The following is a 27,790-nucleotide window of genomic DNA, read 5'->3' on the forward strand; positions in this document are numbered from 1 at the left end:
CAACAAAAACTGAACTTGTGTTAGTAGTGCTTCAGACTAGAAACTTTCTGCTTCAGACTGATCCAGCATTGCTATGTATCTGCTGCACTATTTCACCAGCAAATCAGAAAAAAAACAGTAAAAAGTATTCATATTTAGACTTTTATCTCCAGGAATGGCTTAATTTCAGAATAGATAAAAGGATACAGATTCCTCAAGTTTTAAAGCCTTCCAACTTGTGTAGGGACCTATGACAGTTGTGCCAAACTGCTCCTTTGCAATGCAGAATTTCTTGTGATATTGTTCGTAATGGAAACTTTGACATTAATGTGAGAGTAATTACCTTGAATTCCAGCTCAGAATTAGAGACTGCAATGTTGGGCTTGTTTTCTTATGGTATTTACAAGTACTGAGTAATTCATTACTTGTGTGGCCTTTCTATTCTATACTAAAGTCTTTGTCTTCTCACTGTTACTGTCTTATTCCTGGTTAAGTCAACCATTAAAACAAATTAGAAGTCTGGCTTGAAGTGTTTGCACTGTGAATGATGGAGTTATTTTGGCTCAGTAGAAGAAGCCTCAGATGGTCAGAACAGGAAATGTCCACAAAGTTTGTGTATGCCACCAGGTATTTTGCTGTGCTTATCTAATTTTTTGAGAGGTTTCCATTCACCATTTATTGAAACGCCCACGATGTATATAATATCCTCAGAAACATCTGAGATTTGCTTTGAGCTTTTCAGTGAACCACTACTCATTAAATGGTGCATAAATACAAGAATTACAGTCTTTTGTACATACAGTAATCAAACTTCAGTTTATGGACCTTAATTGCAGTTGCTACTGTTGAGAACTAATTCATTAAATTCATCACCTTGGCCACACAAGCTACTGCCCATGAGTAAACAGAATATCATATTGAAAACTTCAAATTTTGTAGCCTTGCAAAGTGCAAATTCTTTTTATGTTTGAAGTCAAAATGTCCAGCAGTGTAGACTTTCACCAGGCTGCTGTTCTATTTGGCTTTCATAGCTTCCCAAAGAATTACAGAAAACTCTTTAGGGCTTTATACTTACTAAATTGATTTGTGGTGTGATTAAAATTGGTATTTATTTCTCTTGTTTCTGTCATTTGACTCTGTTGTGGGCTTCAGCAGCCCTGATATTTGTTGATGCCAGCAATCAAGGATGATACTTTCGTAAGAGGAGGGCTTCATAATTTTATAACTCTTAATGAAAACTTGCATTTTTCATAGGGTGCTGTGGTGTTGATGCTTCATGCCTGCACACAGTCTTCAGTAAGACACATTACTCTGACTTGCATTTTAGTTTTTTGGGAAATTGAAAGAGATCTTCTCTTTTGCTGTTCCTGGGAAGGTGGAAGGGAGGTGATGTGAGAAACATGTCTTTTGAATATCATTGCATGTGTTAGATATTAGCATAAATAGAAGCATTTCCCCTTGTCTGAAATATTTCAGTATGCTTGGAAAATAACATAAATTTTACATTTGTCTTCAGTAAAATGAGACCAAAGATAAATGTTCTGAATGCAAAAAAATATGTAGCAGAGTTTTAGCTACAAATATATGGAAAATCTGAAAGTGAATATAATTGCTGATCTGCAATCCCAAATGACAAAGTCAGATTTTTAATGAATTTGTTAATATAATTAAAAGTTTTAGAATGAAAAAAAAAAATGGCATTAGTAGTATGGATTCAAACCACTTAAATGGTTGTAATTTCATTTGTGTTAAATACTGAATTTTTTTCCAATGGCTAGCCTGCAGTATTCTTAAAAATACAATGAGCGATCCAGCAGAATGGAAGAAAAAAGTACTGTTTTAAAGTAAAACATTTGATTTTTGAATTCTGCTTATAAAAGAACCTGCAAGCATATATTTGCTTATTTCTGTATCATGCAACACTTGCTACTTATTCTATGCCTAGTGAATTTCTTTTTTTTTTTAGGCAATTGCTAAAAATTCATACAGTGTTGCATGTGCATGCTCTTTCTTAGCTGATGAGCTTTAAATAATTAAATAAAAATGCATTGTACCGCAGCTATTATATTTGCGACTTTTAGTACAGGTAAGTGAATTTCAAATAATATCCCTAATAGGATAAAAAACAAAAAAGAGATACAGAATAGTAGTGCAACACAGCCTGTTAAAATGTCTCAATTTCAACACGAAAGATTAAATGTTGTCTTCAGCTTTTACTAGATTCTATATGTAAATTATTTTCTAGTTCAGCTGCTTGTAGTGATAATGGTTGTCTTCATATGTGGTCAAAAATGTTATTTAAAATCCTTGGAAAAATATATTTTTTTTTGGTACCCAAATGACCAGAAATTATTGCAAGATTCCATTAGCCACTGTGAATACAAAGAATTTGACCATTTGGGGAAAAAAAAAATAATTACAAAATCATAGTTATGAGGAATAAAAAACCCCAAAGTTAATCCACTTAAATCTTACCTCCCTCAGGGTTTACATATGGCTCCATTTATGTTATGAGCATGTAAGTCTTATGTGTGCAATATAATTGTCCTTAAATGAGCGCTGTTTTTCTTTTGTCCATTGTTTTAGACCGTTTGTTTTCAAGTGATTGGAGTACCCATAAGAATTTTGAAGGAAATAGTCTTTCAGGCATCTATCAAGACTCAAAAGTTTCCTGTGGATAAAACATGTAAACAAAAATAAGGGTTATAGGAGATACTTCTGTGTAGTAGCTTACTTCAGTCATACATAGGGATGCTTGCTCTTTTTGTGCCAGCCCCAGCATTATTAATAGCAGAAAATAATTTCAGAAGCTGCAGTGGAAGTTAAGTTTTGTGGGCCTTTAGTAGCAGAGTGGAATAAGGAAAGTTAAAAAAACACAACCATTTGTGTTGGTGGTGTTCGTATTAATTCATCCTTGCAACCAGTTTGGCCCAGCATGTTGATGCTTGAACTCAGTGATAGGGATGTCTCATCTCCAGGTCAGCTCTTTTAGACTGCAGATTCACTTTCTTGAAGTGGTTACATCAGCCAAAGACTCAAATCATAAGGCAACCCATATTCCCTTTTTGTTAAGAGGTGTTAGGATGAGGTCTTTTATGACTAGCTGCCTGGTCTCATTATTGCTCTATGCAAAACAAAACAAAACAAAAAAAAGAAACACAAAAACAATTAAACAAGAAACAACCAAACAGTTGAAAGTTTTGGAGTCTTCAGAAGGCAATTCAAAAAATCAACTCCCTTTTTAAATTAATGTATTAGCTTGCTTTGTTTTATCTAGGTCTTGAACTCATTTAGTTGTTTCACTATAGAAATTAATCTCCATGCAGTACATGTATCTACATGAAAATAAGAAATTTTTAAATCACTCAGTAAATGGATTGAAGTCCATTTTGTCTGTAATGGAAGATGAATGAAGGCCACCATGTTCTATCAGATTTCCAAATATGATTCCCTTTCTCCCTAGTCCCTTCCACTTCAGAAGTGTTCTGGAGAGCCACAACTCTAACTTACTGCTCAGGGACAATGACAATCAGTATCATTCCTCCCCTAGTAACAGAAAGGCTGTATTGGAATACAAGTCACTTACCAAGAGCCGGAATGATTTCAGGTTATCAGATGGTTATGTGACCCTCTTCTTAAGTAAGCCATTACTTTTTCCATATTAGTGAAGTTGATACTTCTCAGTGAACAAGAAAATAAGGGATCTGAAATGAGTCTTGCTTGTTCATTTGTGATACAACTGCATTAATGTATTTCTGATAGCTTGGATGAGCTGATTCCTTGAGTACTGTAACCATCAATAATAGAATTCAAATAAATCTCTCATAGAAACTTCTTATTCTGAAAAAAGTCAACATTTGGGGAAGTGAGGGGACCCCTCAACTCCTAGGATTTAGGTGGTTATTACAAATAATTGGTCCTTCCCTGTTTGATAAGGCATATATCTGATTTTATTAGTTAAAATGGGATCTTTTATAATTGCTGCAGAAATACATTGTGAGGACATATGGATTTTTCAGAATTGTACCATTTAGGAAAAAGTACAGACCTCCTCTTGAAGGAGACACTGAGATAAAACTTGGAGAAGGAATGGCAAACTTAGATATTTGCACTATCTATTCTGAAAGACAAGACTCTTGGCTTGTCTTAAAAAACAAGCATAATCAGTATTCAGTAGTACTTATTAAAGTAATTTAGTTTTGCAGTATTGTTGCTTGATTGACAGTATTTTTCATCTCTGTAGGAAGAAAGCTTCTAATGCAGTTATGGGAGTACTCTACTGCTCTGTACTATTTGTGTTGGGGGTTTTCCTCTTCTGGAGTTGTAGTTATATATTAGTTTTGCATATTTGAGAATTAACATTCATTATGCTTATTTGCTATAGGAATGTTAAGATGAAATTCTGAAAACTTGTAATGAGGAAGATTTTTACTTTCTGTTATAAATCCCTTTAATAAAAGCAGTAGGGAGGTGGAGTAGACAACTTAAAGCAACATACTGTATTTCCTTCCTATGTAGATGATGGACAGAAACAACAAAAATGTTACAGGCTTTCATCAAAAACCCCTCCTAAAGAGAGTTCTCAGTTGCCTTCATTGCCATTGGTAGACCAAGAATCTTCATTATACAAAGAAAGATTTATTCCTCCTGAGCTTAGCATCTGGGATTATTTCATTGCAAAGGTAATTGTTTGCTATTATAACAGTTAAATATCTTCTCTCACTTCTGGAATGATATATTTTTTCTTCTTAGTCTTTACTCTAGGTATTGATTCAGATGTGAGATAGAAACTGCCTGGTTTTATTACTCATATTTAGTTTTTTATAAAACACTGGCTGTAGGTGTTCTTAGAATAGCTTTCTTAAAAACTGTTGCTATTAAATTAATTTGTTTTCGGATAATGGTAGGAACAAAATATATTGCCTTTTACAGTTGCAAAGTAGAAATGTATAGGTAATATGATTCAGCTATTTAGATGTATAAGGAAATGTGAGAAGCTGTTTATCATCTATTTCAACTGGATGAAATGAACTTGTATACTTAATAAAAATCAAATTGCATTCCCTTCTGTCAAGTCTGCTGTGGCAGATCTTTCTTTGTAGAAAGATATATAATTGTATGGAGTTGTATTGTACATTTCTATATCAAATATTAGCCATAACAGCAAAATAAATATGTAAGAAGTATTTTAGGAACAAAGACAAAAAAGAAATTACAAATACTGAATAACACAGTGGGGCGCTGTGGGTGAGTTTGTAATTATTGAATGCTGTAGGGAGGAGATAGGATTTTCATGCTCATTAATCCTCTGAGCCCTTGGAAGAACTAGAGAGAAAATACCTTGGTGGTTTTGGCTTTTCTCTGACAAATAACAAGCTTGTGTGTCCTACATGTGGTTTAATATATCTGAGATGAAACTAGAGCAAAATAAGAATCAGAAAACTGTTAGTATTTTCATTTTCAGCATTAGAACTTTGAGTAATGTAAAGAATAGTTAAACTGATAACATATGCAATGCAGATGGACAGTTACCCTTTTCATGAGGTACAAACCCCAAATATTACTGAACTGAGTAATATGATATGCCTGCTTTTTTATAAAAAGCAGTAAATGTTATAACGATATATTTTTTAAAAGATGATTTAGAACTAGATGTTGGCTAGAAGATACTCAAGGAATATTATTTAAATGTTTAGCCTTTTCTTCCATCGCAAAGTAGAGCGGAATATGATTCAGAAGAGAGTCAGGAAAGTGGCGAAGACGATGAAGATACTGATGGAGATGTGTTTGCATCAAATTCATATAATCAAGAACATTCTAATTCAAATTCATACAGGTGAGTAACTCTTTAGAATGCAAGATGTTCTTCAGTGTCTAGACTTGCATTTCTGGCCTTTTAGTTTTGAGATAATACACTTGATTACATGATATTTCATGGCAGTGCATTAATCTAGACTTATCAGTTCATTTTTCACAATGTTTATTTTACTCATTAATACATGGTATAGTGACTTTTGAATTTAAAGTATAATATTCTAAAATACTGTTTGTAGTTTTCAGCAGTTTATAATGAGGATTTAAAGCTCTAAATTTAAATCCTAATTGTGAATAAGTGAGAATTTTTTTTCCTATTAATAAATGACTTACTAGTGTTTTCTTGTTAGTTGGTCACTGATGAGATTGGCAATGGTTCAGCTGGTACTTCACAATTTGAAAATTTTCTACCCTTTGGCTGGACATGATCTTTCAGGTAATAAACAGCAGAGTTGTCTTTTCATACTTAACAACTACATTTAAAATCAGTAATGTGTTGAATAATATATATGTTGTAGCTTTTAGTTAAAATGTTCTTAGTTTTTCTATGATCTGGGAGTAATTCTCTAATACTGTTTATCATACAGGTATATTTATGAAATAACATGGTGATTGGGTAAGATGAGTGGGGGAGAAGGAGTTCTCAGTAGTTAGCAGAAGTCTCTGCGTACTTAGTTTTTTCTTTGCCTCTTAGTAGACAAGAATGTCTACAATATTTATTTCTTGATGGAAACCCTATAGTTTTTTGTAATTCAAGTTACATCATTCCTACTCCTTGTTTCATAGAATCATGGAATGGTTTGTGTTTGAAGGGATCTTTGAAGATGATCTAGTCCAACCTCCCTGTCATGAGCAGGGATATGTTTCACTAGATTGTGTTGCTCAAAGCCCCATTCAACGTGACCTTAAAGATTTCCAGGGATGGGGCATCTTCAGCTTCCCTGGCAACCTGTTCCAGTGTCTTACCACACTCATCGTAAAGAATTTCTTCCTTGTATCTAATGTAAATATTCTTTCTTTTAGTTTAAAATCATTACTCCTTGTCCTATCACTGCAGGTCTTGGTAAAAAGTCTTTCTCCATCTTTCTTGTAATTCCTCTAAGTACTGAAAGGCTGCAGTAAGGTCTCCCCAGAGCTTCTCATCTCCAAGCTGCGAACAACCCCAGCTTGCTCAGCCTTTCTCCATAGGAGAGATGTTCCATCCCTCTGACTGTTTTTGTGACCCTCATGCTGTTGTGGACCCACTCTAACAGGTCCATGTCTTCCTTGTACTGGGGGTCCCAGAGCAGCATGTGATATTCCACATGGGGTCTCATGAGAATGAATTAGAGCAGGAGAATCACCTCCCTTGCTCTACTGGCCACCCTTCTTTTTGTGCAGCCCAGGATATGATTGGCTTTCTGGCCTGCAAGCACACATTCCTGGCTCATGTCCAATTTTTCATCCACCAGTACCCCCAAGTCCTTTTCCACAGGCCTGCTCTCAATCCTTTCATCACTGAGTCTGTATTGATACCAGGGATTGCCTCGACGCATGTGTAGGACCTTGCACTTGTCCTTGTTGAACTTCATGAGGTCTGCCTGGGCCCACCCCTCACGCCTGTCAAGGTCCCTCTGGATGGCATCCCATCTCCAGAAAATCACCCGCACCACTGAGCTTGGTGTTATCTGCAAAATTGCTGAGGGTGTACTCCCTACCACTGTCTATGTTGTTATCAAAGATATTGAACAATACCAATTCTAATATGGATCCCTGAGGGACACTACTTGTTACTGATCTCCATTTGGACATTGAACTGTTGACTGTTGGATGCAGTCATTCAGCCAGTTCCTTATCCATTGAATAGTCCATCCATCAAATCCATGTAGCTCCAGTTTAGAGGTAAGGATGTTGTGTGAGACTGTATCAAAGGCCTTAACAGAAGTCAGAAGTTGCTTTTCCCTTGCCCTTGAGTGCAGTCAGTCCATCACAGAATGCCAGCAGATTAGTCAGGTATGATCTGCCATTTGTGAAGCCATGTTGGCTTTCTCTCATCACCTGCCTGTCATCCATATGCTTTGATATAGCTTCCAGGAGGATCTCTTCCATGGTATTCAATTTCTGTCAGCGTTGGAGAAATCTGTTTCTGTATTTAGCAATGACAGCACAAAGCAGCTCACATTTCTACACTTGCAAATACCAAGTTGAGATCTGAATAAAGCTTACTTTTGGAGAGATTTGAAATAAGCTTAATCTTCCAGCTGTGTGAAATTACCTTCATCAAGGCTGCAATGGGGAATGAAGGTTTTTTATTCTTGTCTACCTGTCTTTCTAGAGCTTCCAGTTAGCTCCCCAATATGCCATGCAGTCTTGAAAACACTACAGCGCTGGGAACAAGTTCTTCTCCGACGTCTTGAGCTATATGGGGGTCCACCTCAACATTATATTTCAGTTCATGCTTCTGAAGATGCCCTAGCTGCTGGTCCTGCATTGCTTCGCCATAAAACTTTGCTTGAGCCTACAAACACTCCATTCAGGTGAGTCTAATTTCTACAAAAATTGACTATAATATCTTTAATATACGTCAAGCATTATGTTGTTAGTGCATGTGATAAACCATAATTTTGATAACTGTATAATGCCAGTTTCTAGATTTGCTCTAATCCATTGTGAAATTGTGAGTACACATCAGAACTCATGCATCTCTGGTCCAAAGTGAGAACAAGAAAAACAATAAAGTTTCTAATTTTTTTTAAAGTTCTTTTATTGTTTCTTAACATATTTGAGTGTCTGTGTGTAAAAACTATGGCTGACAATAAAATAAAGAAGAACAAATTTGCCCTGAGAGATAATTAAGGATGAGTGACAATTAAGTAATTGTGCCACCTTTGAAGGGAATAAAATTACATTCTTATGAGTATCTTTTCCCAAAATTAGAGAAGATATATTTGCTACTTACAGTATTTGTATAGTTGTGACTCCACATAATTGCATGTTCAGTCAGAAAAGTGTACTCAGTTTCTTAACTGTCACTTTTTAAATAGATTTCTGCCTTTTTAATCTTAGTATCACCTGTAGCTGCAGAATCAACAGAGAGTCTGTCTTTTTGCTATAAAATACCTCACAATGGTCACACTTAATTTTAGTAACTAGAGTTGATTAAAAAGAAACAGCTTAACATCTCTCTGCTGCCTAGCATTATTTTTAAAATATGATTTAAAGCGATTCAGGGTTTGATAGTTTTTGGACTGTCATAAGCAGTTATATTTGTATTTACAAGTTCGGCTTGAGTATACAGTTTCTAGGGATAAGCATGAACATTTGAAGTCTGATCTGATTCTACAGTCCTTCCAATTTCATTACTGAAGAGTCATAGTTGTTTCAGAGACGTTACACAGCTGATTATGTGTTCCTAGCAGAAAATGTTAGTCATTGATTGTCCGTGTGATAAACACTCATTAGCAATGAGCAGAAATGATCCATATTATAAAAAATGAGGTGGACTAATAAACAATCTGTACTCTGACCTTATTGTTGTATAATATCTTAAAGAGATTTTTCTCACTTGTCCCAAGATCAGAGATGAGAATGCTACATGTTCTTTTCGTTCTTCCTTTTGCACCTGCTCTCACACATAGATTTGTCAGGAAGATAGTACCAGAATGCTTCCAAATAGGTCTTGTACAGTGTTTAGAGAGCTGTAATTTTGCTTCAGCATTTCTTCTGGTGATAGCTTGATTAGAATGTAAGATACTGCAGTCTCTTATAAAAACGAGCATGATGTAAATAATCATTTTAACTTTGTTATGTAGATCTAGCAGTCATGTTGCACTATCTGTGAAGAGGCTCTGGCAGTATTTGGTTAAACAGGAAGAAGTCCAGGAAACCTTTATCAGAAATATTTTTACAAAGAAACGATGCCTAAACAAGGTTGGTATGGTATATAAAAGGCCTAAAATGTTGCAGGTCAATCTGTGAGCTTTTACTCAAGTTATTTGACTGGCTTGTTCACTTTATAAAGCATGAGTGCATAATATATTTGGCTATGACTCTAAATCTGCAGCATTTAATAATAAAAAATATTTGTCCATTGTTTCACTGAAAACAAAATTAATCAATCTTTGACTGTAGACTGATAACTGATACCACTTAGCTACAGTCAGCCTCTTCATTAAGATCCGTATAAAAGTTGCCTCAAAAGAATTATAAACTTTGAAATTTTAAAGATTAAAACCAGTAACCTAATCAGTCAGTGTTCTAAAAGTTTGAGTATGTCCCTACCATAGTCATCCTGGGATTGTCTGCTGGTTTCTATCATGTTGTGATTCAATTTTAATAAGAAAAATTGTCATAAAACAGTTAATATTTATGTCCCTGATACCTTTCAGGTTCCAGATTCAGTTAAATGTTTTAAAGTTGTGGTTCTGTAAGGGAGTGTTGGGGTTTTTTCCTCCCTCTTCAGTTGATCCCTTCCCTTCTTACTCCACCCCTACTCCCAATAATTCAAAAGAATCACTTGTATTGTAGAAAAAACTATGGAGTAGTGAGAACAGGAGAAGGAAGCAGATCCAGTCAAATTAAACATGCAGGAGAAAAAGAGTATTCACAACTAGTAAAGCCATGGCAGCAACGAGTTCTGTATGAGCTAATCTTTGTCATGTCAAACTAGCATATTAGCTTGTTTGAGTATTTGTGGCTAATTGTGTTTGCTACAGACTGAACTTAAAAGGAGTATTGTTCCTTTTGTCTTGTGCTTTGAAGATGCACCATTTCTGATCATGTCATGTTAATGCAGCCATGTTGCTATGCTGTATGGAAGGCTATTTTGGAATATTTTTAGATGTGCTCTATATGTTTCCAGGTAGGATCATTGACAGCCTTACACTGCAGAGGTGTGTTGGCTTTGTTTTGTATCTTCTTCTTACTAATAAAATGTCAGTGAAGATCTTATTTTCTAACAAGTTCTACTTTTGAGATGGACAAGATGCTATTACAGTATAGAATAGGTAGATCAGTGTCTTCTCTACTGAATGTAGTGTTTAAAAGTTGGTAATTATTACATAAAATATGTGTGTGTATGCAAACATGCAGTTGTGTTTCAGTTGCTCTGTGTTGGGGTAAACCACAAGGAATTACGGATTTCCTTGATGACTTGCATGTTATGTCTTATCTTTATTCTTTGTTCTGTGGTTGTTCTTTCCTTGGTGAAGTCATTAGAGGAGCCCAATGAATCAATGAAAAATTCTGTGGTGGAGGAGCCCATCATCAATAAGGTACACAGTAGTAATGCTCAAATTAATTAGACCTTGCATCCTTATCCTTATAAGTGAAGAGCTGAGGTTGAGATTTGCCCAAGTGACAAAAATTCAGTAGTACTATGGAAGCATAGTGCATATAGGACCTTTCACCAGTATGAGATGGATGGAATAATTGCCTGTAAGTGAAGGTGGTTAATTGAAGTTAGAGTAGTTCATTAGCGTGATACTAGTTTGCTACCAAACATTTTCACCGAGCCTTAGTTTTATGATGGTGACAAACACACATAACAACTTGATAGGAACTTCCTTGAAAGATTGATATGAGAGACTAAAAAGGTATAATAATATGCTTAGAAATGTAAACAAATACTGTATTCTTCAGTGCTTCTTTTACAAAACTAGTGAGAAGACAAAAATGAGAACACTCTATGGTGTCCTTGTTGCTATTAAGTACATAATAAAGCAAAATTAGCAAGTATGTAATTGGAACTGACAGGGGAAAAAATAATCTTAATTTCATGTGGGTTTCTTCACCACACAACAGAGATCACGTTTTTATAGCTGTTTGTCACTACAGTTTTGTGAAGTTTTACATACATAAGAACACAGAGGTATCTTTTTTTTTTTTTTTTAATTTTAAAAAAGGCATTCTACTTTGTGGTGTATGACAGCTACAGAGGTTTTTTCAGACTTGAAAAAGATTCTTTGCAGTTCTTTGTCAGTACGATCTTACTGTTTTTCAACTGGAATACCCTTGTTTAAATCTTTTGAAGACCAGGGAATTAAGGAATTGAAGGGGAGAGACAGGGAAACTATAGTTCTAGAATAATTCTTTGTGCTTTGAATAAAATAAAAAATTTTACATTTGTAATCCAGATTTGAATTTTTATGTCACCATTTTTTTTGCATTTTCTTTTACTGTAAAATTATTTTGTAACCACAACAAACTGGAGTCTGTAATCAGTTTAATATTAGCAATGCTGAGCTCTAATTTTGAACAGGAATACTTCAGTGCTGGTGGAGTTTAGAATTTTGTTGTCTGCTAGTGTATACCTGTATAGATTTCTAAAATATAAAAAGGTAGACAAGATTCAAATACAACATTAGATCACTTTAAGGAAAAAGCAAAACAAAACAAACAAACAAAAAACCAAAAGAAACGTGATAGTAAAAAGTTTGTGGTACTGGATTCCTGATTTATTTAATTGTGAAGAATGATGAACAGGATAAGCTGACAAAGTTCAAATTCATTTTCTTGCTCAGGATCTTGTTTGCACCTTCTTTTGGGTTATTTAATCATTTTCAGTGGTGAGAAGTCTTTACTAAGAGCATGGAAATACTTAGCTAATTTTTTTTAAGAACAAAACATCAAGACTCAACTTTTTATTATCAACATCCCCAAGTGTGCATGTAGCCTCACTGGTTTTCAGCATCCATGAAAAACTTGAGAATGAACATAGTACTGTGACTTCTACTGAGCTTTCTGTGTTGCTGTGGTAATCTCAGAGTGGCGGTGGGAAGCAAGATTATTACACATGGAATAGATTTACTGTAATTATTACAGGTTATGGTTGTCACATTTTCTTAGAATTATAATCAAGAAAAAAAATACATGAAATTTCATATAATCCAGCGTTTTGTCTCTGTACTTTCAGTAAAAATCAGTGTTGTATAGAAGTTTTCATTTAAATATGCTTTCCTTTCTAAATCCAGATAGAAACAGATTTGGGACATGTAGAAGGCAAGGCAAGAATAATCCATAAAGAGTCTGACATCATTACTGCTTTTGCAGTGAATAAGGTGAGTATAAAGGAGGTAGGATAATGTAATTGTGTTGTTCTTCCACCTGATACACATGTGGTAATCCCACTGTGAATGGATGACATATTCTTTGCCAGCCATCCTGCTATAGCTTGAACTCTTAGTGCTCCCTTTTCTGAAACACTTCATAATTATCTTTTCATAATTAAACAGTTCTACTACAAATTGCCTTTTTTTTTTCCTGTTGTGCAATAGATTGAGGGAAGGGAGAGGTAGCCTCTACTTTTGCTTTAAGCTTGTGTGTAGGAGTATTTTTCCTTCTCTATCGAAGACAACCAGAAAGTCATTTTTTAGTACTTCTGTTTAACCATTCAAGAAGTGGAAGAGGGGAGCTTGTTTGCAGTCATTGCAGTATAGTTACCTCTTGTTTGTCCTCTGAGGAAAGCTAGGAGGAACTAGAGCTGCTTGAGAGAGGTGTAAAATACAAATAGTGTGTGGTTCTATCCCAGATGCAAAAAAACTTTTAAAAGGGAAGTGTCAAGTTTAGACAGTATAAGTATACAGATTCGTAGACATAAATGTTTGAGTTTTGTAAACTGAGTAAGTCTGTGCTTTTGTGAACAACTGTACTCTAGCCAGAGAAAAATTTTTAAAAAGGACCTTTTTGAATATTCTTTTTGTATTTGCCTTTGTGTGTGTTATTTTTTTTCAGGCAAATCGGAACTGCATTGCAATAGCATCAAGTCATGACATTCAAGAATTAGATGTTTCTGCGATTTTAGCTACACAAATCTATACCTGGGTTGATGATGATGTGGAAATAGAAAATAAAGGGTATACTTTCTATGTTTCCAATATCATAGCTGGACTGTGTATGAATCAGTGTAGCAAAGAATGGTATTTAATGTTGTTTGGAATCTAACTTTTAATGTTGTTTCATTTATAGGGCTGATGATTTCTTAGTTATACATGCTCGTGATGATCTGGTAAATGTTCAGGGAACCACTCCTTACACTCATAGTAATCCCGGCACACCTATCAATATGCCTTGGCTTGGTAGTACACAAACTGGCAGGGGTGCATCTGTGGTAAGTTGCTTGTGAAAGACTAGCCTTATGTACTCTGTCTACTTTTCTCCCTTTGTCTGTTCCGTGTTGCTGGCTGTATTTTACAATTATCATGTGAGCAAATGTAGCTTTTCTGTGTAATCAAGGCAAGCTGGAATTTTTAATAAACATGTGATTAATAGGTTAAAATACTGCACAGAATGTAAGGTACACCAACTAAGCAAGCATAGTTTTTAGTCAAACCATATATGCTTGTCTTACGATAGATAATTTAAAAATAAAGAATCAGGGTGCAGGTAAGAAGTTGCAGCTTAAACTGTGCTTTAATGACTTGAAACCAAATGCTCTATCTAAAAAGCATATATTCAGGAGATTTCAGGATATAAATTCATAAAGATTGGGTAGAAATATCTGCGTGAAATATTGAGGTAGCTTTTATTTTAAGTGTAATTTTAAATTTCATTCTGAGTTCCAGATTAGTCCAGTTTTTACTTAAATGTAAATACCAACTTCTGCTCTAGTACAAAGTACCATTGTAGTGCACTGTATATTAGTGTGAGCCAGTGTTATAGAAAGGACAGCAACTGATCTCATAAAGAGGCTTCAAATGAAATGAGTTAAACTGTGGAAGCTGAGCAACTTAAACCTGGGAAAAATGCAGATACTTGGTTTCCTGAGAAAAAAGAGGCAGGCTGGACTGCAGAAAAAGGACCAGATACAAACTTTGCATGTAGTTTGAACTACATGTCATGCTGATATGTGACTGTTTATCTCCAGGGCTGTTATCAGCTCTGTCTTCTTTCAAATACTGCGCAGTTTTGCCATAACTCTGCTTAGTAGCATTATTAAATATCTAATTTATGAAGATTATGTTTTAGAGGAGATAATCTGTTTCACTGTTCAGCATTTCTGAAATACACTAGAGTGAGGGACACCCAGTAAATTGTGATTGTGTTCACATGAGCAAATTTATTCTTATCATAGAGGTGACACCTGCACAAGGATAGCGCTTGCTTTTAGAAATAGATTTGGTGTCTAGAGTAAAGCTTGTCCCTGAGCAAAAAGCTATTAGCTCAGATTTAATTCAGATCAAATGATAATTCTAGTCCGGCCATTGACATACTTAAATTAGTTGCTATGCAGTATAGGTGCCCCCTAATAATACAGATCTCTTGATTAGTTATCTGGGAGAGGCTTATTTGGAGCCACTTAACTGGGCTGAAGTGGTCATACAAGACACCTGTATCTCTTACTCTATCTGCACATAGATGTGGAGTTTTCTTGAATAACAGAATGCATTAAGTCTTATGACTTGGCTGGACTTTGTGGCTTTTAACATCTTGGAGCAAGTGCCTCAGTGGTGGCAGAACGAGAGAACCATACGTTAATTCATATTGTCGATTTTTGAAAATATTTGATTATTAGGAGGAGTAAATAAGGAATGAGCATTATAAGAATGATAATGTTATCCACATGTAGAAGTGGGTATTTTGCCAGTACCTCTACCTCTCCCTTCTGACTGTAGTTGCCAGTTTTTCAACTCTGGTATCATAGTCAAGCCTCTTCTGCAAGTATTCTTTTGAATGCCTTTGCCACTTAGTCTTCTCACTTCCATTTTATATATATATATTTATATATGTATACACACACACACATATATGTATGTATAGAATTAGTGTGTGTTTCTGTATTTCTCAAAAAAGTAATTACATGATCTATTAATACAAACTATTCTTAAATGACTTGCTATTTTATATGTAGTAAAACTTTCTTACCTAAAGGTACATGGCTATGCTTGTTTTGAATGCATTTGCTGTTAGACTTTCAACCTAAATTTTGTTTGGCGTACTGTTTGACTGTGGCAGAGTAGAGAACCAACCACAGCACACGATGACACCTGCCCACTAGGGAGGGGAGACAAAGGACAAAGTAAATGAAAGAAGATATAGGTATTCTTGGGAGGAAATAGTGTTACTGTGGAAGCATTCAAACGTGGAGGAGAATCAACTTCACCAAAATATTTCTGTTGCTACTATTTGTTACTTTTTTCCTTCAAATACTGCTTTTGATTCTTCTCATCTCTGCTGTCCATATTTGCAGCCCATTTAATATCTATAATCCACTGTTCTTTACCATTACTGGCTTTTCAGTCTTGTTGTCTTTGCTTCACTTCCATCAACAAGGGAAACTATTGGACGTACGATACTCAGGCAGTTAACGTTTTATTAGTCCAAGGTTTTTCTGTTATTCTTCTTCACTGTTTCCTGTTACACAGTTCATACAAGGTAAGTAAGGAGGCTCACCACCAGATCGTTCAGAAAAGTGTGTTTACACAGTTCTCACATGAGGTGTTTCTAAGAGAGCACTGAAGTAAATAGTGTCAGCTTTGAAACCCAAATAATGTTCAGCAGCGTGTCTTCCAAGCCAGTGTGACTGACACCAATATTTACCAGTTTAATAACTGTTGGGTCAAATTTTAAGCATTTTTTTATTATTCAGTCTTACTGCATATTAGGCCTGAAGGACCCAACTCTCCAAGAAAGCAATCGGTGTTCTAGCCATCAGCTATTGTTAAGGGGAAACTGGGGGCTAGCAGTGTCAAATGTCAGTTACATTGATAATGGAAGTGTTTGCATTTGATAATGATACTTGGCTTCTAAATCAGAAATGCTGCACCAGAGATTTATGTTAACATAGTCTTTCAAAGGCACATTTCTGTAAGCTTGCATTTTTCCAAAGCATAATGCAGTAGGCATTAGGAGATCATGATGCATGCTTATATGTTGAATGCAGTAAGATAATTTCTATTGACTTCTTGGTAAAAGTTAGTAGCTGCAAAACTCAACGCAGCCCTTCATTTTGGCGAAGAAAGAGAATAAGCATGAATAATTGTTCTTTCACTTACACATAGAGTTAAACTGTACATTTAGATAGCAACGTAATGCAGTTATTTCTGACTGGTATATGCACTAATGTTTGAAGAATATCACTCTCTGCTGTTGATTTCCTAAATCTTATAATGTATATATTGTTTTATTGAACAATGTTTTATCACATCATTGAGGCTTTTTTCCTTGTCATTTGGAAGTACTTACAGAAACAAAAAAAAAGGAAAATACATGTTTGAAGATCTTTTTATTTTCAGAAAAGTGTTTTGAAATAAATTTGTGTAACCAAGAGGCATAAGGCTTTCTCTTCAACAAATAATAAGGCTTTGAGACTTGAAAGGTCTAAATCTGCTTCCAAAATGTAATTACTCCACTAATCCAAACCCTGGGAAATTTTAGCAAGCAAATTAATTACTTGCCTTCCAGGTGTTTTTTTCCTTTTTATTTGCAAACTGAAAAATTGGAGAACATTGCTTTTTAGCTCTTTGGATCATATTTAGTAATATGAAGAAGTCAAAATTTGTAATTCATACCTCCTTGCAGTTGACACCCTGATAAAATTGGAGGCCAGGGGAGAATAGCATATTTAAAAATACTTGATTTGATGTCTACTGTTTCAGTGACAAAGCAGTGACAAAATACTGTACAAAATTGTAGCAGTTGAAAGTCATGGTTATCCTCCATGACCCTAAGGGTCTTTTCCAACCTAAATGTTACTATGAAAGTAGTTCAGATGCTTAGTAAGTGGCAAGCTGCTGTGTTAAGAGTGCATGCTCTGGCAACAGTTTTGTGTTATCACTTAAAGTTAACACCTGGTGCGAATATAAATTTATGCCCTCTTCTCTCTCAGATGTTCAGGTAAATAACACATACATAAGCAAACGGAATCCAGCAATTTTCAGAGAAATGATAGTCCTCAGAGTAGCCAGTTGCTTTTGATGAAAACTAACAGGAAATAAAAGAATGAAAACCTAACTTTTTCTGTGTTTCCATGATGAAAAATCCCTACCACTTGTTTCCTGCTGTGGGTTGGACTTCTGATTTAGTTAGATGGGGTTTTTATCATAATTGCCTAGTATTTCCAGTCCTTTTCATATATTGAATTCTTCCCAGTTAGACATTAATCAACTAAGGAAAACAGCATTCTTTGTAATGTACTTTGCTCAAAGCAAAGTTTGGAATTTAGTAACAAAAGTGCTACTGAAAATCCATTGAATCTGTATTTGCAAAATTATAAAATCTTTTGAAGAATTTTTTATTTACTGATTGCTAGGTCTATTGCTTATTTTGGATGGCCACAAATAATCACTTCTCAGTCAATGACAATAAATTAACTAGACTTGAAAATAAATATATTCCTTCCTATTTTTTACTTCTGTTAAAGTTTGTTTACCTCTTCCTTTACATGCTTCTGCCTTTCTCTTGCTTATCTTACAATATTCAGGAATATTCCAATAAATTTAATGGAATCAGAAAGGAATTGGCAAGAAAAGAGGTAAGACTGCAGTCTAAGGAGTGTTTGTATTTGGATCCATAAATCTCTGAAGCAAAAAGTGAATATTTACCTAGACGTATAAAGCTGCAAAAGTATTAACATCTACACTAGTCTTGGAAGAAACTGACTTCTATCTGAATTTCTGAACACAGTACTTGCTTTCAGTAGGAGTTTTGATAGGAAACAATTCTCTCCAATCACTAATTATTCTAGTTCTGTAACTTTTTGTTCAGTAGCTTTGTTTAATTATTTTCTATTATTTTCTATATTGCACAGATGCTCAAGAAGGCTATTAATAACGTCAGAAGAATGGCATCTCATCCAACATTACCATATTGTAAGTTCAGTTTTGTTAAAAAAAGAAAAAAGTTATCTAAATATTACATATTCACTTATTGGCCCTTTTTCTTAGTATGCTGCTATACTAGCACAGCAATCTATTATATGTTTTAAAAATTGTTTATAAGCCCCATTTTACTGAAACTAGTTTTCGTTTCAAAAAAAAAAAAACGATAATGGGAGGATACAGAATAGCCTCTAGAAACAGTGATATTTTTATAGCAAAAAAGTACTGTATTTCTGTTTTATTCGTGACTTGGATAAAAGTAGGAAAAATATTAATTATCATCTCGAAGTAAAGAGCTTCATACTTCCGTTCCATCTAAATACAGTTCTTAATAAGTAAGTACAGTTCAATAAGGTTTGAATAGCACAGATTTAAGTTTCAGTGCTACCCACTACTCCTACAGTATGCCAGGTACTGTGGCATATATTGTGGCACTAGTTATTTTGAGGATGTTGTGAGCTGGTGTGAGATTTCTTAGAATTTTGGAAGCAAACTTCCTGCTCAACTGCTACAACCCCTGTGAAAAATACTGTAAATATTTTCTGTTACAGACCTGACAGGTGCTCAAGATGGTAGTGTAAGAATGTTCGAATGGGGTCATGCACAGCAAATCACATGTTTTCGATCTGGTGGCAACTCAAGGGTAACTCGAATGAGATTCAATTACCAGGGAAATAAGGTAACTGACAGAATGCTTCTGTATTTACTCTCTTCTCTTCCCCCCCCCCCCCCCCCCCAAACGTAAATTAGCAAAAACATCACATTCTTCAAATCTAAAGTAGTTTCTCTGAATTGTGGGTAATTTCTCTTTAATACATACATAAGTACTTACAATAAATATATCTTTTTTCAGTTTGGAATTGTTGATGCTGATGGATATATAAGTTTATATCAAACAAACTGGAAATGTTGCCCACTTACTGGAACTTCACCTAAACCATATTTGGTAAGCTGAAAACTAAATTTGCTTCCATAAACTTGTGTTGTGCTCTCTTATTTTCTTTAGAATAGTTAGGAGAGGGCAGGGACTGTGCTGATAACCAGTATTAATCAAGATTTAATAATACGTTGTTGCCATCCTGTGATCTGTATGACAGACAAGTTCTTAAATCCCAATCGTAAGTGTACTTACTAAGCTGGAGAGTAGAATATACAGTGTTAGGTCTGAAACTTCAGTATTCTTTGAGGCTTGTCAATAATTGTCAATTATTAATTAATTGTGAAGAGGTACTAGAAAGTATACTTCCATGAAAAATTAGAAGTATCAGAAGGCATAACACAAATGTTTATAACCTGTGTTGTTTAAATTGTTTTTGAAACGGCTTACCTTCTTGAGGAAGTTTTAAGAGTTCATGTTTACAGAAAAATACATTAATTATTAATTTCTAAATTGAAATTTTTCAGACATGGCAGTGTCATAACAAAACAGCCAATGACTTTGTTTTCATCAGTTCATCATCTTTGATAGCCACAGCAGGATTGTCTTCTGACAACAGGTAAGAACTGCTGTGATAATGCATAAAAATGAAGGGGTGCCGTGTTTTCTCTGTCCACCTACCCCCCCCCGTTTTGGGGGGTGATTCTCCTTAGGCAGTTTAAGAGCAACATGCATACTTCTGGGCTCTCTTTCTTACTTTGTGGGAGTGGGAGAGAAGCAATGTTTGCAGCTAAATTCCATGTGCCTGTTAAAGGAGGTTCCATAGGAAAGCACAAATCATCTGCTCCTGTTCCATATGAGGAGGGAAGCAGGAGAGGGAGGTGCTGATCTCTTCTCCCTGGTATCCAGTGACAAGACATGTCAGAGTGATTAAAAGCTGCACCAGGGAAAGTTTAGACTGGAAATCAGGAAGCATTTCTTTACTGAGAGGGTGGTCAAACACTCCAACAGGCTTCCTGGAGAGGTGGTCGAAGCCCCAAGCCTGACAGTGGTCAAGAGGCCTTTGGACAGTGCCCTTAATGTGATTTAACTTTTGGTCACCCCTGAATTGGTCGGGCAGTTGGACTAGATGATCACTGTAGGTCCCTTCCAAATGAAATACTCTGTTCTGTTCTAGTCTTATTCATATGGTCCTATCTTCAATTATTTTTCTAGACATAGGGAGTTGTGGACAGCTCTTCAGTTCACACTTATTTTCTTAAGTTTGGATCAAGAAATAGCAAAAACCGCTAACATTGAGTTGAATTCAGCTACAAAAGATTGTAATCTCAATATGAATCCTTTATGAGAATAACCAGAGTGGTTGTTTTAGAGGGCATGTTTTGCAGTGTAAGTATGAAAGTAATTTAGGGTCTGCTCAAAAGTAACACTGAAAGTCTATTTACAGTGCTTTTATGCCTGAAACAATCTTTTTGAAGGTTCAGATGACTTTTCAGGTGTTCAAAATACTAGAGAACATTTGTTGCTAAATTAAAACTTTTTTTTTTTTTGTACAGAAATATTTGTCTTTGGGATACTTTGGTTTCATCTACAAATAGCTTGGTGCATGGTAAGTAAAGTAAAACTGGCAAAATACTTGATCACAGTAAAAAAATATATGTATGTGTGTCTGTCTTTATGGAAATGTTACTGTAAGAAGTAGTTTTCATATTAGCGGGAAAGTATCTTTCACTGTCCTGTGTGAGTGCAGCAGCAGGAATAGAAAAAAGAGATTATTGAGAAATTATTCAGTGCTATATATAAAGGATTGATTTCATAGACATGAGCACCTTCCTTTGCAACCTTGTGTCTTTGCACCAAAAGTACAACCCCTGACAACCAGACATTTGTAATTTCTGTTCCTTTTTAAAAGATTCTGAGCAACTTCCGCTTGTAGTGACTTGCATGTTGAGAAGGCAGTAGCTATAACACTGACAAAAATACAGTTTTTAGCATAGTTAGGAGATACGTATTTGCAGGATATGCATCAGTGCCCTTCAATTTGAGGTTCCTGTGGCTGTGTCTGTACTCAGAGAGGTGCCACTGAAAATACCAGTGTTAGACCAAATAATGGTACTATAAAGTTAGCACTGGGCGCTTGCAAATACATTATCTGTTTGGAGAATATGAGAGGACATGATTTTTGTAATCTGTTAAGTTCATTGCCTCTGTGAAAATCCTGTCCTCAGAGAAGCCATGATTATAAAACAGTTCTCTGAAGGCATGTATATTAATAAACGCACCAAATTTTCTAGAAAATATTCATTGATTTTTATGAATATATCGAACAAGCAGATATACAAATAAAATCTCATATAGTAATTTTCAGAGTTGAACTAAAAGACGAACTTTACAAATATAGAAGCAGTACATTTTTGCTTTCAAAGATTGTGCAGTTCTACGGCACTTTTATTCTATGTGTTATGCCAAATACCGTGGAATGTTTTAAATGCTTTCTCTGTGTGTGTGTGCATGTACGGATATCTACATACAGTATTACCAAATTGCTTTAGGAGAATTATTCCTATGTTATTTTTAGAAGAATTATTCCTACCCTTTTTAAGATGGAGTAAATATTTAGTGGGGTTTCATTAGCTTTATTAGTAATAAAAGTAATATGTTGTTGCAGTGGAAGGGAAATACATTTCAGTGTCTGTAATACAGAATTAGGCTCAGATAGAGTTTTGAACTCCTTGAACTATGGTGAATACTTAAGTGTATGTGAGACACGTGGAATTTCTAAACGTAAATTTAGAGAACCCTTTGAACTACAGGTACAATGTGCTACATGCCACATGTTAGTATTCATAGTGTCTAGTCTCAGACATACTGGGCTTTGTTCTAGTAATTGTAATTTTTATTCACTTCTACTCATTTGGGGAGTAGACATATACAAACAAATGTGAAAAGGGGCAAATTAAAAGTTAAGTAACCAGTGGAAATTTAAAAGATATTTGGGCATGTAATTTAGGAGGACAATTTCATATGGGAAACATATGCCTTAAAGTAACAAGCATTAGAGAGTTTGAAAAGAATCTGTTTCTGGTCAAGGCTTAATAATTTGTGATTACAGAGGGATAGAAAAAAGGATATACATTTTTTCATACAGACTATAACTGCTTAATTTGAGAACAGTGCAACTTCTGGATGTCTGATGTGAACCTGAGCCTTACATATATATGGTACTGCAATAAATGGACTGGTTGTGGTCAGTTGGGTTACAGCATCAAAGTCATTGTTGCTACTGTCTTGAACCATGAGAGGACAGAAAATTCAAGTTAGTACTGTGTGTTTATTTAAATTACTTTGCTTTGGCTTTCAGCTTTTATCTGTCACGATAGTGGAGCAACTGTGCTAGCCTACGCTCCAAAACATCAGCTGTTAATATCTGGAGGCAGAAAAGGCTTTACATGTATAATTGATCTTCGCCAAAAGCAGCAGCAACAGTTACTCCAGAGTCATGATTCTCCAGTCAAAGCAATTGCTGTTGATCCTACAGAAGAGTATTTTGTCACAGGATCTGCTGAAGGCAACATAAAGGTATTAATGAGGGGGAGGGAGCAGATGAAGATGGTGATGATGCATACATTCCAAAAGAATCTTGCATAGGTGTGGAATAATCAGATATGTCATATGTTTTGCATTTGTTCTCAACCTTGAGATTCACATTTACTAATGTAATTATGGAATGTTAGTCTTACCTTGCAGTCCTCCTTTTAGTCTTAACTTAGTCCCTGTATATATTCCCTATTATAGAAAATGAATATTATTGTTCTAAACTGTCATTAGGTTGCTACATATCTCTTCCTTTACAGTTAGTGTCAGAAAAATGATGCAAAATGTAGTCCCGTTTTTCCAGGACCCATTACTAGTGAATTTTAAGATCATGGTGATCATCCTTATTTATAAGAGATTGACGTTTTGATGCTTTTTCAGGTATGGAGTCTGTCTACCTTCAACCTTCTTCACACTTTCATCAATGAGCATGCTCGACAGTCTCTCTTCAGAAACATTGGGACGGGAGTCATGCAAATTGAGACAGGACCAGCAAATCACATATTCTCCTGTGGTGCTGATGGAACAGTAAAGATGAGAATCTTGCCTGATAAATTCAGCCCTTTAAATGATGTATTAAAAAATGATGTGAAATTTATGATCTAATATTTTTCTCAGAAGAGTGTATAACATTCCCCTTCTGCCATCCCTGAAAATATTTTTCCCTGAACTAGCCAACAAAGCAGATACACAATGATAGCTTGTGCCACAAAAAAGATTTTTTGTTTTTTGTCTCCAAATTTATTACCTGGAGCTTTTAGTCCCTGATGCACGGATGCCTTAAAGATTAACAAGGTCCTTCAGATTTTGATTGTTGCCTAAAATAAAAGCTATACATGACTCCAAATTATAGAATTACAATATTATTAAGATGTTGCTGAAGTGGTTTACTCTTCCTTTTGAGGTAGTTACACTCGCACCTGGAGTGTACCATCTGAGCATGGTCTCTGCTTAGATTCAACACCTGGCCACCTTCTAAAAGCAGGTCTGTCCAGATGGCAACCTTAGATAATGTTACTCTTTCACTGTGGCAACCATAACTGTCTCTCTTCTACGCTTGTTTAGTCAGCTGATGATAAAAATTTATACCTGTGTGTAGAAGAGAAACAAAGCCTGTATGAGTAGATATTCCTGGCCATGCGAGCATTCATACAGCAAGCTTCTGTCTGTCTCCATTCCTGGAATCCAGGCTGTTTACCTCTCGAACTTGCCTGATCTCCTTCTTCTCATCTAGGGTATAAGAAACTGAAGGATGTTCTGTAACTTGTCTTCTGTTCTATAGCTTGAATCACTGCCATCAGGATGGCACGCTTACCTTTTAAAAATAAATATATTTTTAACCCTGAACACTCCCTTTACAAAAATATGTAAATATTAATGGATATCTTCCTAGTAAAATAGTCAAGATTGTGTGAAGCTTTAGTCTTGATCAAAAAGATACAGGGAGATACTTTAGGATATGGCACTAGACTTTCTTCAAAGACTATTTATTTACATGTCTGTAGAGGAAGAAAAAAAACTAATTTATTTTTGCATTTTTTTCCAGTACGATTTTTATTTAGCCCAAAGATACTCAGTTCATTCTTAGCACTTATGTTCTTGTTTGTCTGGTTTTCCTACGTACTTTAAAAAAGGAAAAAGGAAAAAAGTTCAACAGTGAAGTACTTTAATAATGTCAGTCTTTGTACTGTATGTTTACATCTGGTGTAAAATGAAAGAAAAAAATTTTGAAAAGGATAGATGGATTTTTTTTTTTTGCCAAAATATTAAACTGCGTAACTTAAATGTTTGACCAAATTATTAATGCACAAAACATTTACATTTTTTTTTAGTCAGCTAAAATCTGTTTCTGTAAGTATTTTGGTTTACTTTTTCTGACTTGAGAGCTTGACAAAGGTTTAATTTGTAAATTAAATGTGAGGCTGGATTACTTGAATGCCAATGGTGTACTTTTTGCTAAAAGATATTTTGTGAAATATAGCACCAAGATACGAACTGTAAAATAAACTTGTCAAACTGGGAACTATGGGGATAAATAAAGCATAGCAGAAATGAAGGGCTTGTAAAACGAACTTTGTAACATTCTCAGGATGCTTTTATCTTAAGAATATAAAATTGTTTTAAAAGATTTTATAAAACATATTAAGGTCATTTTCAATGTATGTTTTGCAAGTTGCAGTGCAAACACTATGAAGGTTTTTATGCACATAACCTGAATTCTCAAATTGTGCAATAAAAAGAATGTGAATATTTTGCCATGAAGAAACTTGACAGCATTTCAAACTGGTACAGCTGTTCAGTGATTCACTTGTAATTGTTCTGCCACAACACTTACAGATTGAAATCAAATCTGATATCAAAACAGTTTAAGTACAGTGATGGACCAGAAAAGTGACTAGAAGTGACACCACCTTACAAAACAGACGTGCCCAATGCCTATGTCATATCTGCTCCGTGGCTGGGTTTCTAATATTCCTTATTCTTAGGAAAGAAGGAAAACAATGGAGTTAACAGTAGCACGGTCCTTGAGAATCAGTTGAAACCCTGACTTTGTAGCTGCTTATATACATGCACTAGTTTTATGCACCCACCGAACTAACAAAGTTACATTCAGAAGAGGAAAATGTGCAAAAATCATGGCAACATTATATAATGATGTCCTTGATGTTTTGTCCTTAAATATTTGTATCTCATTAGCTTTAATATGTCAAGCTCAGTTAATTGTACTGGCAATCACAAAAAGCAGTCTCACCATCTGTGGGCTGACCAGATTTTAGATGTAATTTGCCAAGACATACAGTGTTGTAATTTTTCTGAGTAGAGCTGCACTATGAATAATCCTGGCAAATTTAGGTTTATACCAGAAAAGTACTGACTGTGAGCACGCATTTTCAATAATGTTTATAGTTACCATAAGCTACTCTTAAAACTAAATTATGTAAAATCACAATGTATTTGCCACACCTTCATAATCTTCCCAATAAATCCTGCAGAAACTCAACCTTCTAGAATTCCATGTCGCTGCTACTTCATTTACAAAACAGGTGTTTGCTTGTATAATGTTAATTGATGTTTAACAATTATTGTAAGTCAGATTATGGGTAGCTTTCTTGCAATGATGGAATCAAGTTCAGTTGTATCTGAAACTTTTAAAGGGACACTCTCAACTTCAGTCATGGTGGAAGAACTGAACTCCAAACTCTTCCAGCTGTTGTTGCCCTTAACAACTTTCACTGTCTTTTGTCCTCCAGAAATTAACACTTTCTCCCTCTTGCTATGCAAATTACTCAAACAGAAGGGTAATAGTGGCTGCACAGGGTTGTGGGCTTGAGTAGTCCTGTGCACAAAGTGAACTTAAAATTTGCATTTTACCAGTGCTAAACAGTAATTCCATGTCCAGACAAAATAACTTAGCTTGTAGTTGATAATGTCCCTTTTAAATATCATAGACTAGCAATGGTGACTTGTGTTTGTCTTTGTAGCAATACATAATGCAGAGTGTGTCATTCTTGTGTTGCTAATTGACTCAATTACCTCAAAGAAATATACGATCCAAGTTCTTTATTATTACTATAGTAACTTCTGAGAGTTAAAACTCTGGCCATCTGGGTACTTAAACTGCCTTGCTGTGTGACTTTTAACCAGAAAATTCTGGTTTTGACAGCTGATGTTGCAGGATGTTTATGGGGAAAGATGGAAAGGGAATAGATGCAGATTTTGTACCACGCTGCTATGGCACAAGGTGAGCTTATACATGTTCCGCTGCATTTTAAGAACCTTGCTACCAGTTACAGGAAATAAACTGTTGAGATATCCTACATTAGGTACCACTCCCTTCCTCTTAAGAGCACCCAGTGTTAGATTAGTTGCAATAGGTTTGACAAAAGCAACAGTGATTAGAAGGAAATAAGCTTGGAGACTATATGTTCTCCAAGGTTATTTTTTCAAATGTTTATTTTTACTAAAAATAGCAAAACCACCTCTGATGGCAGGTTCAGCACACTGATCAAACTACTTTATATGAAATAAAGATACTGATTTCCCAAGTTTCTTGGTGTTTCTTATTCCTCCCCATTTGTAGCTGTAAAATCTGTATGGTTTTGATTTTTCTCCTTCCCTGTATTTTTTTTCTCCTTTTTAATGCTTTAGGTTTCCTTGTATTAGCTTCTAGATGTTTTTCGGGTGGGGGTGGGGTGGTGTTTGTGTGGTGGTTTTGGTTGGGTTTTTGCTTTTTGTTCGTTTTTTGTTTTTTTTGTGTTTTTTTTTTTTTTTCCCCTCCCTAAATTCAGTGCGTAACCATCGGTTGTACTCGGTTCTAAGTACTGAGAGTGGAATGAGGCTAATGTGGCGATGGTGCTTTCCATCATTTTCCTCCACACTAACTTTTTTTTAACCCCGTGCCCGTTTCATTTAAACTTGAAAGCCTGTGAGGGTCTGGAGGAATTCCACCTCTCTAATCTTGCTTCTAGAAGAGAGGCAAAGATGAGTGCCCCTACTTCAGCTATACACCAGGCAGCAAGCCGCTGCCAAAATTAAAAACACCTCAACGTGCAGCTCAGTAGACCGAAAGAACTATTTTCTTCGGGGTTTGCCTCAGCAATAATTGTAACTCTTCCTCTGGTAGCGAAGCAGGGCGAAAAAAAGTGAATAAAAGATGTACGCCGAAAGCCATCTCCCTCCCCTCTTCCTCTGCCGGCGGCGAAGCCATCCCGCCCAGGCCGCCCTGCCCTGC

The 27,790-nt window shown here is 35.4% G+C and overlaps 1 protein-coding gene across 3 annotated transcripts in view; it reads left to right on the plus strand.

Annotated features, from left to right (window-relative positions):
* DMXL1 (Dmx like 1) overlaps positions 1-27,104 on the plus strand; it is an 85,127-nt gene extending 58,023 nt beyond the window's left edge. For 2 of the 3 annotated variants that reach the window (XM_032993278.2, XM_032993281.2), the window contains 17 exons: positions 4,498-4,661; positions 5,676-5,815; positions 6,144-6,229; positions 8,108-8,309; positions 9,585-9,702; positions 10,983-11,045; positions 12,744-12,830; positions 13,504-13,625; positions 13,738-13,879; positions 18,191-18,241; positions 18,518-18,578; positions 19,139-19,266; positions 19,441-19,533; positions 19,992-20,083; positions 21,021-21,073; positions 22,826-23,043; positions 23,440-27,104. In XM_032993278.2, coding sequence (XP_032849169.2) covers positions 4,498-4,661; positions 5,676-5,815; positions 6,144-6,229; positions 8,108-8,309; positions 9,585-9,702; positions 10,983-11,045; positions 12,744-12,830; positions 13,504-13,625; positions 13,738-13,879; positions 18,191-18,241; positions 18,518-18,578; positions 19,139-19,266; positions 19,441-19,533; positions 19,992-20,083; positions 21,021-21,073; positions 22,826-23,043; positions 23,440-23,664 — 2,045 coding nt within the window. In that variant the 3' untranslated portion in view covers positions 23,665-27,104. The remainder of the gene's footprint in view (positions 1-4,497; positions 4,662-5,675; positions 5,816-6,143; positions 6,230-8,107; positions 8,310-9,584; positions 9,703-10,982; positions 11,046-12,743; positions 12,831-13,503; positions 13,626-13,737; positions 13,880-18,190; positions 18,242-18,517; positions 18,579-19,138; positions 19,267-19,440; positions 19,534-19,991; positions 20,084-21,020; positions 21,074-22,825; positions 23,044-23,439) is intronic. The other variant, XM_032993280.2, reaches the window with a different exon arrangement.
* The last annotated feature ends 686 nt before the right edge of the window (positions 27,105-27,790 follow it).

Source organism: Tyto alba, unplaced genomic scaffold (genome assembly GCF_018691265.1).
Source record: "Tyto alba isolate M040663 unplaced genomic scaffold, T.alba_DEE_v4.0 Super-Scaffold_13, whole genome shotgun sequence".
Classification (NCBI taxonomy): Eukaryota; Metazoa; Chordata; class Aves; order Strigiformes; family Tytonidae; genus Tyto; species Tyto alba.